This window comes from Narcine bancroftii, chromosome 9, assembly GCF_036971445.1.
Source record: "Narcine bancroftii isolate sNarBan1 chromosome 9, sNarBan1.hap1, whole genome shotgun sequence".
In the NCBI taxonomy this organism is placed as follows: domain Eukaryota; kingdom Metazoa; phylum Chordata; class Chondrichthyes; order Torpediniformes; family Narcinidae; genus Narcine; species Narcine bancroftii.
The window spans coordinates 75,685,964-75,700,058 of record NC_091477.1 but is presented as its reverse complement, the minus strand read 5'-3'; the positions used below and the strand labels follow the sequence as shown (position 1 = coordinate 75,700,058).

General features: G+C 47.6%; 1 protein-coding gene across 2 annotated transcripts in view; it reads left to right on the top strand.

Moving 5' to 3' along the window:
• The first annotated feature begins 3,004 nt into the window (after positions 1 to 3,004).
• Positions 3,005 to 14,095, top strand: part of klhl30 (kelch-like family member 30) — a 54,104-nt gene continuing 43,013 nt past the window's right edge. The window contains exons 1-4 of one of the 2 annotated variants that reach the window (XM_069896537.1): positions 3,005 to 3,611; positions 4,709 to 4,822; positions 6,036 to 6,478; positions 7,173 to 7,999. In XM_069896537.1, coding sequence (XP_069752638.1) covers positions 7,211 to 7,999 — 789 coding nt within the window. In that variant the 5' untranslated portion in view covers positions 3,005 to 3,611; positions 4,709 to 4,822; positions 6,036 to 6,478; positions 7,173 to 7,210. The remainder of the gene's footprint in view (positions 3,612 to 4,708; positions 4,823 to 6,035; positions 6,479 to 7,172; positions 8,000 to 14,095) is intronic. The other variant, XM_069896538.1, reaches the window with a different exon arrangement.

Sequence of the window (14,095 nt, the reverse complement as noted above, 5' to 3'; positions counted from 1 at the left end):
AACATTTCAAATCAATATTCATCACCATCTTTCAGAGGGGTGTCCAAGGCCAGCTTATCCGACAGTCCAATTAATGAGCTCCGTTCTTAAGAAAATTCCAGCCTTGACTCCGTGGTTCTGTCTGGGCAAGTAGGCCGAGTTTCTTCCAAAGTCGGAGAGTGTAGTTTTGTTCTGTATTTGAACTCTATTTTCCTTAATCTTTGTTGCCATTTTAAACATCTTTCAGAGGGGTGTCCAAGGCCAGCTTATCCGACAGTCCAATTAATGAGCTCCGTTCTTAAGAAAATTCCAGCCTTGACTCCGTGGTTCTGTCTGGGCAAGTAGGCCGAGTTTCTTCCAAAGTCGGAGAGTGTAGTTTTGTTCTGTATTTGAACTCTATTTTCCTTAATTTTTGTTGCCATTTTAAACATCTTTCAGAGGGGTGTCCAAGGCCAGCTTATCCGACAGTCCAATTAATGAGCTCCGTTCTTAAGAAAATTCCAGCCTTGACTCCGTGGTTCTGTCTGGGCAAGTAGGCCGAGTTTCTTCCAAAGTCGGAGAGTGTAGTTTTGTTCTGTATTTGAACTCTATTTTCCTTAATTTTTGTTGCCATTTTAAACATCTTTCAGAGGAGTGTCCAAGACCAGCTTATCTGACAGTCCAATTAATGAGCTCCGTTCTTAAGAAAATTCCAGCCTTGACTCCGTGGTTCTGTCTGGGCAAGTAGGCCGAGTTTCTTCCAAAGTCGGAGAGTGTAGTTTTGTTCTGTATTTGAACTCTATTTTCCTTAATCTTTGTTGCCATTTTAAACTAAAAACAATTGATAAACAAAACAAAAACTTTTAACAGAAAAGAAATATTCTTAAAACGGGTATTTATATAACTGCCTGGGGGAGACCGGGAATGCACGTCCGCTCCCTACGCCATCTTGCCACGCCCCCCTGTCTTTACATATGTAATGGGATAATACAGCAGGGATTTCAGTTTCCGATTAATTCAGGAAGTGTCAGGGCCCAATCTAGATCCATAGAAGAAACCTAGTCTTCATGACGTAGGGGTCTCCTGGCACTGGACTCTGTTCTTGCATGTGGTTCAATCATTTTGCAACTGCACAAGGGAGATTGGTCTAAAACCAGATTAAGAAATGCAAAGGGTCCATTGTATGTCAGCTGTATCTTAATGAGAAATTATTCCATGTCTTCTGCACAGAGGCCAGCAATCTGACCCATGATGCCACATAGCAGGCAGCACAAACTGTTATCACCTGTTCAAATGTAGCATGTGACATCATAAAGTTCTAAGGTCCCTATCGTTTTCACGTAACAATAAACATGTAACATGATGTGCTTCAACTTTTCTCTGCTGTAAGGCAAAGAGTCAACATGAACATTGTCCAGCGGCTCTAACAATAGGAGAAAGAGGGGCAAATGAGAGCCCCTTCAGAGTCACTGAGTGTCTGGATTTGCCTCCGGTGCTCCCACAGCTTCTGCAACCGCACAGACTCTGTGCTCCGCCTTCTTCCCTCTCTATTCACAAAGACATCCTTCCTCTCCCTGTTTGCTGGTGTGAACTCCCTCCATTATCTGCCATATTACCTCCTGTCCTTGGGTCCATTCTCCTCCCCCTACTATTTTCTTCAGGCACTTGCTGACATTTTCTCATACCTTGATGAAGGGCTCAAGCCCAAAACATTGGTTCTGTATCTTTATCTTGTCTGTATGAAGTACACTATTTGATCTGCTGAGTTTCTCCAACGCTTTTACTTAAGGAGAGTGAGAAAGATTTTGCATTCCCTCTGGGTGACAAAGTACATTCGTCTTCGGATCACCTCTAGACCTTTTACTCCTCATGAACATAAATTCTCTGGTCTACTTTGGGAGGAAAAGTATCACGATGACCGTCACTCTCACAGCTTTGTACACCTCTATCAGGTTCTCCTTCAGTCTTTTCTACTCCAAGCAAAACCCTTCCTGTCCAAAATCTCCTCCATAGCTTGTCCTGTGCCATCACACTGTTCCTATAATGTGGTGACGAGAAAAACACAATTAATTTGGCAAAATTAGATCCAAAATAGCTTTGAATCGCATGGGTTCTAATCTTTTGGACCAGCCTTCCATGTGGGACCTTGTCTAAGACTTTGCTAAGGTTGTACGCACCACATCAACCACACTGACTTTTGCATACTTTGTTAACCCTTCAACAAACTCAATTAACTTAGTCAAACATGATCCTTCACATCAAATCCACGTTGACTATCCATGACCCTAACCCTATCTTTCCAAGTGTAGATTAATCCTTGCCCTCAATATTTTTTTCTTACCACTGACACAGTTAATGGGAACACAAAAGGAAAAATAGGATTTGATTCATGAAGATCGGTGTTTGATGGTTGCCTTGGGTACAGTGGGATGATGGCTTATTTCTATGCTATTTGTCTCTGTGAGGTTCATCCAGTCAATCCCTAGCACCTCACCCCTCATCTGGCTTAAGGCAGATTCCAGTGAGGAACAGAGTGGGGTGGGGGGGGGGTGGGGGTAGTACCTGATATCACTGACACTGTCATACACCAACTCAGAATCAGCCACTTAGTGAAATATAACACACATGCGCACGTGTATTTGGTACTAATAGATTTCCTGCTATTTCAGGGCACCTGTAGCATGGTTATAGCCTGAGTATTTTTTAAATTTATATTTAAGACTTCCTACATATGCAGATTTTTTTAAAATCATCCTCTCCACATCGATCCTGTCAAAGTCCCCAGAATGTTGTTTCAGGAAAGTCCTCTCTCACTTCTTCAAATTCTAGCTGATACAAGCTTAGCCTTTTCAGTCTTTTCACATAAAACAATCTACCCCCTCCAGGTGTGTTGGTCCAGTAAAAGTAAAACATCTGTGATAGAGTTATTCTATGATCACAATTAATTTTAAATACAAATCCATTGTTTGAATTTGGAATGTTAATTTTCTAATGTATCGATAATAAATTTTTTGTTTCTTTGTCACCATTTGTGAATTAAGATTCGTAAGGAGAGGGGCTAATTTTAGCATTCACGCTATGCGAGTGTGGAGAAGACGACACGCACACCAAAGCCTTGAAGTCGAGACTGGTTTATTGTACTGGCCGTCATGTTTATATGGGCCCCTGGTGCTGACATCAGGGCCCTGCGTCATCTGAGCGCCAGCCTGGGATTGGCTGGCATTCCTGCCGTAGTTCCCCATCTTCCCACCATGCAGAAGGTCACCTGGGGCGACAGCTGGTGTCACCTCCAGGTCCGCACGATCACCACGTTCGTCGGCCATTTTATGGGCCGGTCCACGTCTCCGTGCATGGGCTGCTACATAACTACAATAAAAATGAATTGCAAGGTCACGTAGAATCAGTTTGCACCTTTTTGCATCTATAAAGTGCATGTGACAGAAGAAATCAGAACTGTGTATTCGGCAGCAGACAATGAGATGCAAGGTGAAAGGAAATACAAGTATTCTCACTCTTTATAGAAGCATGGGGAAAGTTAAGACACTAGTACAGTTCAGACAGTTGGTGCATCCTTTCCAAATGATTTAGTCAGTTCCAGTTTGCTTCCACTTGGAATGAAGTGTGTGGACTTGTTATATTGAGCAGCTCCAAAGGTGAGAGTGTAAATTACCTTCCATCCATGATAAGGGCCCATGAAATATTCTGCTGCTAAACTCATTCTGCTAAAGGAACTTAGCAGGTCAAGGAACATCAGCAGGGGGAAAAAAATGGTCAACATTTTGAGCTGAAATTCTTTATTGAGAACTTTTATCAAGCTTAGCTTACAGCATCTGTAGACTCCTGTGATAATAAAACAATGCAGGCCGATATTGGGGCGTCACAGTGCAGCTGTTAGTACCGTGGTGTTACGATGCCAGTGACCCGGGTTCACAACCAATGCATAACCTGTTACTGTAAGTGTTCTCATGTCTGAGAGGGTTTCTTCTGGATGCTCTGGTTTCCACCAAAAATGTACCAGGATTGTAGGTTAATTGGTGTATTTGGGGATGGGGCACAGACTCGTGGCAGAATGATCTGTTACTGTGCTGTATATCTAAATTTATACAGATGCCATGGGAGGCTACATCCTCCATCTCGGATAACATTCCCTATGCTGCTTTTGAATATTAAAGGCAAAATTAATTGGGCATCTTTTTGATAAATCATAGCCTAGGGAAGGCTGGGCCATTTATAATGTTGATATTAGCAGCTTGGTTTCAATCAACTAATCTAGCACAGTGGGATCTGAGCCTTTCCTGGTCTGTGTCAGTATCTCACAAAGGAGATTTTAAAGAAGCAGCTCATTTGAATATTTCTGACAGACCCATTAAAAAGTGGGCATATGTTCTATTTTGTCTTGATGGCTGTCACTCGGAGTTCCTGTTAACTCCTGTGTCAGTGAGTCTGACACCCTTACTGGAAATCTCCTGGTGATAGGGATTTCTCCTTTTATACTGTGGCAAATTTAATGAGTGTGTGGATGCATTAATTTGGGGTACCAGTGGGGAGGGTGGGAGGAGAAATGCCAGGATCTCCCAGTTTCTCAAAGATCGAGCCTTGATGAAGCATCTTTATCTCTCCTGACCTGCTGAGTTCCTCCAGCTTCTCTGTTTGCTCAATATTTCCAGTTTCTGCAGTTCTGTGTTTCCCAGTGATTGTTGCTGAGCTTCCCAGCAATGACGTTCAGTCTTTCTTCCGTTTATTCTTTCAGATGATCACCTCAATGAAAGCTTGTTTATTTCTGCAAGACAATACCTTTGCTTTCTATCACTGACAGTTGTCACCCCTTGCTCTCTGCCAGATCAACCATGTGCATGTGTGTGAAGTAAGTGTCATGGGAATCCTGGTCAGCCTTTTGACAGGGTGAACTGCCAGTCTATTCTGTCATAGAGCCATCACAGTTGAGCCCAGTACTGTCCAAACCAGCGTGCTTCAGTGTTGGAGTCCCTGAGGGCAATGAATCTAATTTTAGCCCCAATTCTGAGCCTGAATGAACAGAGGACAGAGCAGCGATGGCAGTGTATCTGCTTTTGGATGTGCAATCTCTCGGTCCAATTGGTGATGAGGAGGTGATGAGCTGGCAAGTATGACACTTGTAAGGCTGGCTGTAAATAAGGAATGTGTCATCACCGGGATTGTGGCATTTTTAGCTGAAATTTGAACCACTTATTTCTTATTACAGCATTGCCAAAAATTCACTGGTCCCCAATTCAGAATCAGAATTTGTCATGAACAAGTTGGGAAATTTGGTATTTTGTGGCAGTATCATCGTGTAAACATCTTACAGCATTACTCTATATATTTTTTTTTTAAGTGCACAAAAAGTAAGGCAGTGTCTTTGGTTCATTGATAATTCAGGAATCTGATGGCAGCAGGGAAGAAGCTGTCCTTGTGCTGTTGAGTGCTTGTCTTTCGGCTCCTGTACCTTTTTCCTGATGGTAGCAGAGTGAAGAGGGCATGGGGTGGGTGGTGGGGATCTTTGAGGATAGAGGCTGCTTTTGTAAGACACTGCCTCATATAGATGTCTTCGATGGAGTGGTCTGGTGCCTGTGATGTGGCAGGCCGAGTTAACAACCCTCTGGAGTTTATTCTTGTTCTGAGAGTTGGTGCCTCCATACCAGACAGTGATGCAACCAGCCAGAATGATCTCCACAGTACACTTGTAGAGGTTTACGAGAGTCTTTGGTGACATGCCAAATCTCCTCAGACACCTCACAAAGTACAGCTGTTGGCTTTGTGATTGCAGTTGAAATCCTGTTTCAGTTCTTGTATCTTCAGGTTCACTTTCCCACCACCCCCACCCCATCCCCTCCTACCCTGCACCAACCCTCTAAGTCCTCCTCCCAGCCTACACCCCATGCAGATTAAATGGCCACTGTAAATTGACCCTGGTGTGTAAGTGGGTGGTGGGATCTGGGGACTGTTGAGAATGTAGGGAGAAGAAAAAAATAGGATTCATGTGGGATGAATATAAATGGGTGAGTGATGGTCAACACGTCGATAGGCTAAAGGGCCTGTTTCTCATTTGTATCCCTCAGTGAGCCTGACTTTATTGAGAACAGCCCGAGAATCGGCACGGATTGTCTGTGATGCCCTTATCATTCAATAATACCAATGCCAGACCTTGCATGCGGAGCAGTTGTCCAACCAGTGGCTATTTATGGATCTATCAACCACAATATTAATTGAACTGAATGGCTGGGAGATGTTGCTGGTAGAAATTCTTTCACTGTAGTGTTGCTTTAAGAACAGGTGGTTGGACAGGAAGCCTGATACACCAAACAGTGTCGTGTCCCCAGAGAGGATAAATATAACAGCAGGATCATGACTGAGCAAATGAAGATACGACGCCCGCACAGCTTTGATAGTCCAGCTCCTGTCCTGTACAAGTCCTCTGTGTTGTTTAAGTGAAGCCTGCGGTTGGTGGAGAAACTGCCAAAAAGCATTTTAAAACATCTACACAGCCACTAGAAGAGTTGGGGTGAGTTTGACTATGTGTGTGGAGTGTGCCATGGGAATCCTGTGCCTGATCTTGTGATAGGAGAGACACCTCAGAGAGCTGCCCATTTATCGAGCAGGGCCTTCAAGAAGTCACTCACCCCAGACTGTGGTGTGATGCCCCCCCAGACCCCACCCCTGACTTTCAAGATTCGCTTTCCATTAACTGTTTTCTAATTTGTTTTGTGCCACATGCCTCTGCAATTTGAAAGTTGCTCTGTATTTCACAGGTTGTTTCGTGTTGTGGACTGCTCTGTGTCAATGATCTCCCCGAATCCGAGGCCTCTCCGTGTCACACTTCACTGAGTGACAGGCAGCCAAATGTTAGAGGCTGCTCTGTGCTAAACAGGGTGCTCTGTATCAGAGATCCCTCAGAGTTACAAGCCTCTCCATGCTACAAGTTGCCCCATGTTTCACCCCAGTTTTGCTTTGACATGGTCCCATTGGATCTTCTGTGCCTAACTGGGAAATTGCCAGTTTAGACCTTCCTCATTGCCACAGTTCTGTCAGCCCACTGATGGATCGTTCCTGAATTCAATCTCAGAGGTGGCCTGTGAGGCTGAAGTCAGCTGCCTTGGCCAACCAGAGAGGGCTCCTGAACCCAAAAGCGGCTTGATAAGCAGCCCCAAAAGTTGCAAGGTGATGTTCACTCCTCTGCCTTTGTCTGATTTTTGCAGATGATGCCTGCCACCTATCTCTAGAAGCATCTAACTTTATGCAAAGTCCCACGATGGTTCGAAATGTCGATGACTTTGACTTCTGCCTGCCCTCCCACCCTCAGAGCCTCCTGGAAGGGTTGAGAAGCCTGAGGTCCAACCCCAAACTCTCAGATGTTACCCTCTTGGTGCGCGACCATGAGTTCCCTTGTCACCGGAGTGTGCTGGCGCTCTGCAGCGTATACTTCCATGCCATGTTCACAGGGGACTTTGTGGAGAGCATTTCAGCCCGGGTGGAGCTCAAGGAAGTGGATCCTTCTGTGATGGAAAACCTTATAGACTTTGCCTACACTGGGAAACTGACCATAAACCAGCAGAACGTGGAGTCCCTGACCCAGGCTGCCAACCTGCTGCAGTTCAGCACAGTGCAGAAGGTGTGCAGCCGTTATCTCCAGCAACAGATCGACCCCACCAACTGCCTGGGCATCTATGAGTTTGGAGAAATCTATGGATGTCCGGAGGTCATCGCTAAGGCGCGTTCCTTCCTCTTGGAGAACTTTGAGGCAGTGTCCCAGAGTGAGGAGTTTCTGCTGCTGGGCAGTGAAAGGCTTCTGGCCTACCTGGGGGCTGAGCTTCTGCAAGTCCAAGAGGAGCAAAGCTTAATCCAAGCTCTTCTCCGGTGGATTCGGTACAATGAAGCAGAGCGGAGATGTTTCCTTCCCAAGCTCTTTGAGCTTGTTCATCTCCCACTGCTGTCCGTGGAATATCTGAGAGACCAGCTCTTGCCCGACAAACTCATTCAGGAGTGTGAACACTGCAGAAAGCGAATCGAGAGATTTCACAGCAAGGTATGGGTTCATCCTAATAGTGGTCCAAAAAATTATTAAATAATTAGTAATTACACCTTGAGAGATCATGAGCTCCAGGACCAATTGCTTTGCATATAAATAATTTCTATATTTCTTTACAACATAGAAGGAGATGTTTTGGACCATTAAATCTACATTAACTCATTGTGCTATTGTATTCCTAGAATTTAAATTGTCAAGAAATCTACTCTCCCTACATTCCCATTAACCACTCTAACCAGAGGTAGTTTACAGTGGTCAATTATCCTTCAAACCTTCATGGCTTCGGAGTAAAGGAGGAAATTGGGGTGTGAGAGAGAAACCCACAGCATAGGGAGAACACACAAGCTCCTCACAGACAGCACCTGAGGTCGGATTTAACATGAGTTGCTGGAGCTGCGATCAGCGGTTCCACTAGCTGCAGCACTGTGCCACCTATCTTTAAGTGTTTCCTACCTCACTTCAACTCCCATTGATCATTTTTATGTATTTACCCTCCTAATGCTCCCTATCCTTCTGCTTGCAGATCAGCAAATTGTTCTCAGACTCATCCTTAGCTATTCCCCTCCCTACCACTATAACTATTCTGCTCCTCCATTTCCAACCATGAATGATAACTGTGCCTTTCAGCTGCTGAGGTCTGAGGCCGGAATGCCTTCTTACACCTCTCCACTTCCACGTCTTTTGATGTACCTTAAAACCTGCATCTTTTGGACCAATATTTTTATACTTACCCTAACTTATCCTTTTGTGAGCCAGCATCAAATTTTGTTTTTAATATCATTCCTTGGAGACACGATGAGAAGTTTTGATGTGTGAAAGATGCAAAAGAAATGGGAGATGAATATCTGGGAGTGAGTTACAAGTTGGAATCTCATCAAGGTTTAGAACGTCTTTGAGATAAAGGATAGCCAACACATATTTATAGGTCGTATAATCAAATTGAGGGGTTTAGTTTGACATGTGACACAGAGATGCCTGGAATTTATTCCAAGCTGTAACGTTATCTCTGAGTGTCAGTGGTTTATGTACAAAGAACAGACCACTGGAGGTTAATTCTGGACTGAAATTAAATCAAGCCATCTTCTTGGCAGTTCTAGATTGTTTCTGTTTTACTCTGCTAGATTTTGATGTCACGACAGCATTTGTTTTCTTTCTCCAATGACACCTTTTGCTAATTTTATTGCTGAGTAACTTGATATTGTTTTGAGAGTCCTCTGAGAAAGAGGAAAGAACAGTTTGTGCATATAGCATGCAGAGTGCATTTAGCACCTTATGACGGGTATTGGGTAACAAGATTGAAATTTCTTGAGATCATGAGTGTATATAGCACATATTACTGGCTCAAAAATTGCGTGGACTAATTATTAGACACAGCAAGGTGCAGCACGAAATCCGCTCTCAGAATTCAGCTGAAGAAAGTCTTTTAGTTCCTTTCGATGGATTTTCTATCCCATCAAATGATTAGAAAAGTGAAAGTTCAACACACCCTCATCTTTCTCTCCAAACCTATGGTCCCCATCTTCTCCCTTTCATTGGAATTTTTTTTTGGTTACTTGTGGAAAAAGTTCATATTACCACAAGAAAACTTGTATCTGTCTCCAAGCCATACCCCAACATCATGAAAATACTCCTTAAAAGGGATAGGATGATTTTCACAGGCATCCCTGCTGGAGGTAGAAGGCCCAATAGTAGCCTCTGAGGGTAACTTGCTGCTGGAAGGAAGGGAGAGGCCAGAATGATAACTTAAAGACTTTGGCCCCAGAGATTTTGGCGAGCAGAGGCTGAGAGTGATGGGACAGGTAAAGTCAGGTCTTTTCAAAGTAACCTGGGGTAGGTAGTGGAGGTGGCAGTGAGGGCAGTGTTATGCTCCAGTTGCAGAATGTGGGAAATCTGGGGCAACACGTGTCCCTGATGACTATACCTGCAAGAGATGCGTACCACGTTAGGAAACTGCAGCTGTAGTTGGTGAACACCGGATCATTCGGAGGCAGAAGAGGTGATAGATGGAAGCTATTAGGAGACAGTCATAAGCAGGAGGCAGGTAACTGGAGTTGAAGGGGAATAGGCAGTCAGTAGACAATCTATCATGGACAAGTTGTAATGGACAGGTCTCTGGCACAGAGACTTAAGAGGGAAGGAAGAGAAGAACTATCGTGATATGGGATTCAATCGATAGAACAAGATTGAAACTCGCACATAGCATGCTGCCTCCCAGGAGCTTAGCTCACGGATGTCTCAGATCGAGCCAGCAGCATTCTCTTGCAGCAGTACGACCAGCCAGAAGTCATGATTCATGTTAGTACCTGTGGTGGTACACCACCGGCCTACTGCAGGGGGCAACCTCTGTAAAGGGACAGGAAACACCTGGTCGGCTGTCAGTCAGTCAGCCTGAATGGATTAAGCCCCACCCGGTCGGGTGTCAATCACCCTGTGGGATATAAGCCTGCGCCGGCCTCCCAAGGCCTCACTCAGTTACTGCAGCCACAGCCAGCCTAGCTCTGTGGAAGTCTTTGTGGATTAAAGCTTGTTGTACAGTCTTTATCTTTGTGTGTATCTGATTCTGGCTAACAATGCACCATAATTTAATCCACAAAATATTCCCACGGCGGCTATGGAAAAACTCCTGTGCGTAGGGAGCGTTGAGGTCGATTCACGCCTCCCAAAAGCCCAGACACTCTTTGAGATCTGGCAGCACAAGGTCGAGGCAATCATCGAGGCACATGAGGGCGACATCCTGGAATCCGATCGGAAGAGGTTGGTCCTACTCGGGTCAAAGCTGGGTCCCCACACCTTCCAGGTAACCAAAGGCTGCTCCACGTACAAGAGTGCAATGGACACTCTCGAAAACTTGTACAAGCCCCCCATAAATGCGGTTTGTGCAAGGTACCTCCTCAACACCCGAGCCTAGCAATCCAGGGAGACGGCTGAGTCTTACCTGGGACACTTGCGAGAGTTGGCCTGACCGTATCTGGCTGAACCCGGGGTAGATACAGAGGAGGTCGGGAGGCTGATTCGGGATGCCTTCGTCCGAGGGCCATGCTCGAGGGCCATCCGGCAGAAGCTGCTGGAATACAACATCTATGCCCTAACCAGGACTGTGGAAGTAGTCCAAACCCTGGAAGTAGCAGCCCTGGTCGTCGAAGGCTTTGATTCCAGGCTCCATCATGCCTTCTCAGACTGCAGCTGCAGCGCAGCCAGGCTGAGCTGGGGAGGAGAACGTCGCTGCGGCAGGTGCCCGGCGCCCCTATATGTACTGTGGGTCCTGGTGTGGGTCAGATCGATGATCGCACCAAAACTGCCCAGCTAGGAACCAGTATTGTTCCCAAAGCGGAAAGAAAAGCCACTTTGCAAAAGTGTGCCTCTCTAAACCTGCCGGCAGCTCAGCAGCTCTCTATGACCTCCCCCACGGACCCCCCCCATGTGCTGGATGGCGCCATTGTCCCTGCGACGACTTCCGCCTTCCCCGACTTCAACCGGGCAACATCTGGCCCTACCAGCGACCGTCACAGAGTGTGCCCTGAACATCTGCACCAGTCCCCGCTTTTGCTGGTGCTGCTCGCTGAGAACTAGAGCGAAGCCACTTCTAGCTCACGGCGTGACGTCACTTCTGACTGATGTAACGACATCACTGCTGCCAGCCCTGATGATGTCACTTTCCCCGGTGCAGCGGACACGGCTGGGGAAGGAGACCAGCCACACAGCAGCCCCACACGTGCTGCCGCTATCTTGGGTCAGGCAGTGCCCGACATGGAGGGCCCCCGACGACGTTGAGAACGATGTGGTCAACACTGGAGATGACCAGGCTGCCCTAGTGACGTTCACCACACCTCCAGGTGCCATCAGCTGCTACACGTCGCACCCAGTGACCGACGGCAACGTGGTCAATATGGGTGATGACCAGGCCACCCTATCGACGCTCCCCATCCCTCTGGATAGCGATGACTCCAAGACAGTCCTGGCCGCCACCACGCTGACCAGGGACATCCCCCCACGTCCTCGGGTGCTCGATGATGGATGTGCGAGTCAACAGGCAGGTAACAAAATGTCTGTTCAACAGTGGCAGCACTGAGAGCTTCATTCACCTGAGCATGGCCCACTCCCTAAGGTTAAAGGTTCACTCCACCACCTGCTCGATTGCCCTCGCCACCAAGGATAAGACTGTTGGTACCCTTGGGGGCTGCTCAGTTGATATAACGGTGGGAGGGGAGACTTGCACAGGATTCAGGCTCCTGGTCATGCCTAAACTTTGCACATCACTCCTCCTGGGCCTGGATTTACAGTGCCACCTGCAGAGTGTCACCCTTGCCTTCGGGGGGCCCCAACCTCCACTCACATTGCACAGCACGCCAACCTACCAGACCCGGCCAACCTGTGGCCTCTCCACACTGTGCATCACCCCACTGGTGCTCTTCCCACATCTTGTGCTAGGCTGCAAGCCGATCGCTGCCAGAAGTAGGTGCTATTGCATCGCAGACATGGACTTCATCAAGGCGGAGCTGTGGTGACTCCTGGCGGAAGGCATTATAGAGCCCAGTAACAGCCCTTGGAGACTCCAAGTCCTGGTGGTCAAAGGGGGAAGTAAGCTGAGGATGCTCGTGGATTACAGCCAGACCATTAATCGGTACATCCAGGTGGATGCCTACCCCCTGCCGAGGATTGCCGACATGGTCAATGAGATAGCCCGCTACCAGGTTTTCTCCACGATTGACCTGAAGTCGGCGTATCACCAAATCCCTTTCCAACTGAAGGACGAGCCCTACACCGCCTTTGAGGTGGACAGGCGCCTGTATCAGTTCCACTGGGTTCATTTTGTGGTCACGAACGGGGTCTCCGTCTTCCAGCAGGAGATGGATCGCATGGTAAACCGGCACAAGCTGAAGGTGATGTTCCCATATCTGGATACCGTCACTATCTGCGGCTGTGACCAGCAGGACCATGACGCTAACCTGGAAAAATTCCTCCAGATGGCCACGGAGCTGAACCTTACAACAAGGAGAAGTGTGTGCTCAGCACCACCCGCCTCGCCATCCTGGGGTACATCGAGGCCCATGGAGTTGTCGGCCCAGATCCAGAAAGGATGTGCCCATTAATGGAGTTACCCCCACACCCCCCCCCCACGCTAAAGGGCCTCCACAGGAGCCTGGGCCTGTTCTCTTATTACTCGCAGTGGGTCCCTCGCTTCTCGGACAAGGTCTGCCCACTGGCCCAAGCCACAACTTTTCCCCTCCCACCCTGAGGCACAGGCAGCCTTCACCCGCATCAGGCAAGACATCACGGATGCCATAATGCAGGCTGTGGATGAGGACTTCCCCCTTCCAGGTGGAGAATGATGGCTCTGAGGTGGCCCTCGCTCCTACCATCAACCAAGAGGGGTGCCCCATCACCTTCTTCTCCAGGACCCTCCAAGGCTCCAAGCTAGGGCACTCCATGATTGTGGAGGCCCTGGCGATTGTGGAAGTGGTCTGCCATTGGCGCCACTACCTGGCCGGCAGGAGATTCACGGTCCTCACAGACCATCAGGCCATGGTGTTAATGTTTAACACTACCCACAAGAGCAAGATCAAGAATGACAAGATCCTGCACTGGAGAGTCGAGCTGGCAACCTACAGCTATGACATCCAGTACCGCCCCGGCAAGTTTAAAGACTCCCTCGATACCCTCTCTCGCACCTGCACGTCTATGCATGATGACAGTTTGCAGGCATTGCATGAGTCCCTCTGCCATCCGGGCGTCACCTGGTTGTACCATTTTGTTGTCCCAAAATCTGCCGTACACCATCAGAGACGTCAGGGACATGACCGAGGCCTGTCGGGTCTGCGCGGAGTGTAAACCTCGCTTCTTCTTCCCACCCCCCCCAGCCCATGCTGTAAAGGCTACTCGGCCTTTCAAGCGTCTTGGCATGGACTTCAAAGGGCCCATGCCTTCTACGAACCGAAACATCTACTTCCTCACGGTAGTGGACGAGTACTCAAGCTTCTCTTTTCGCCATCCCTTGCCCAGACACCTCCACGGCCACCATCATCAGGGTCTTGGGGCAGATTTTCACCATGTTTGGCTACCCCGCCTTCATCCATAGCGACCGGAGGGTCTAGT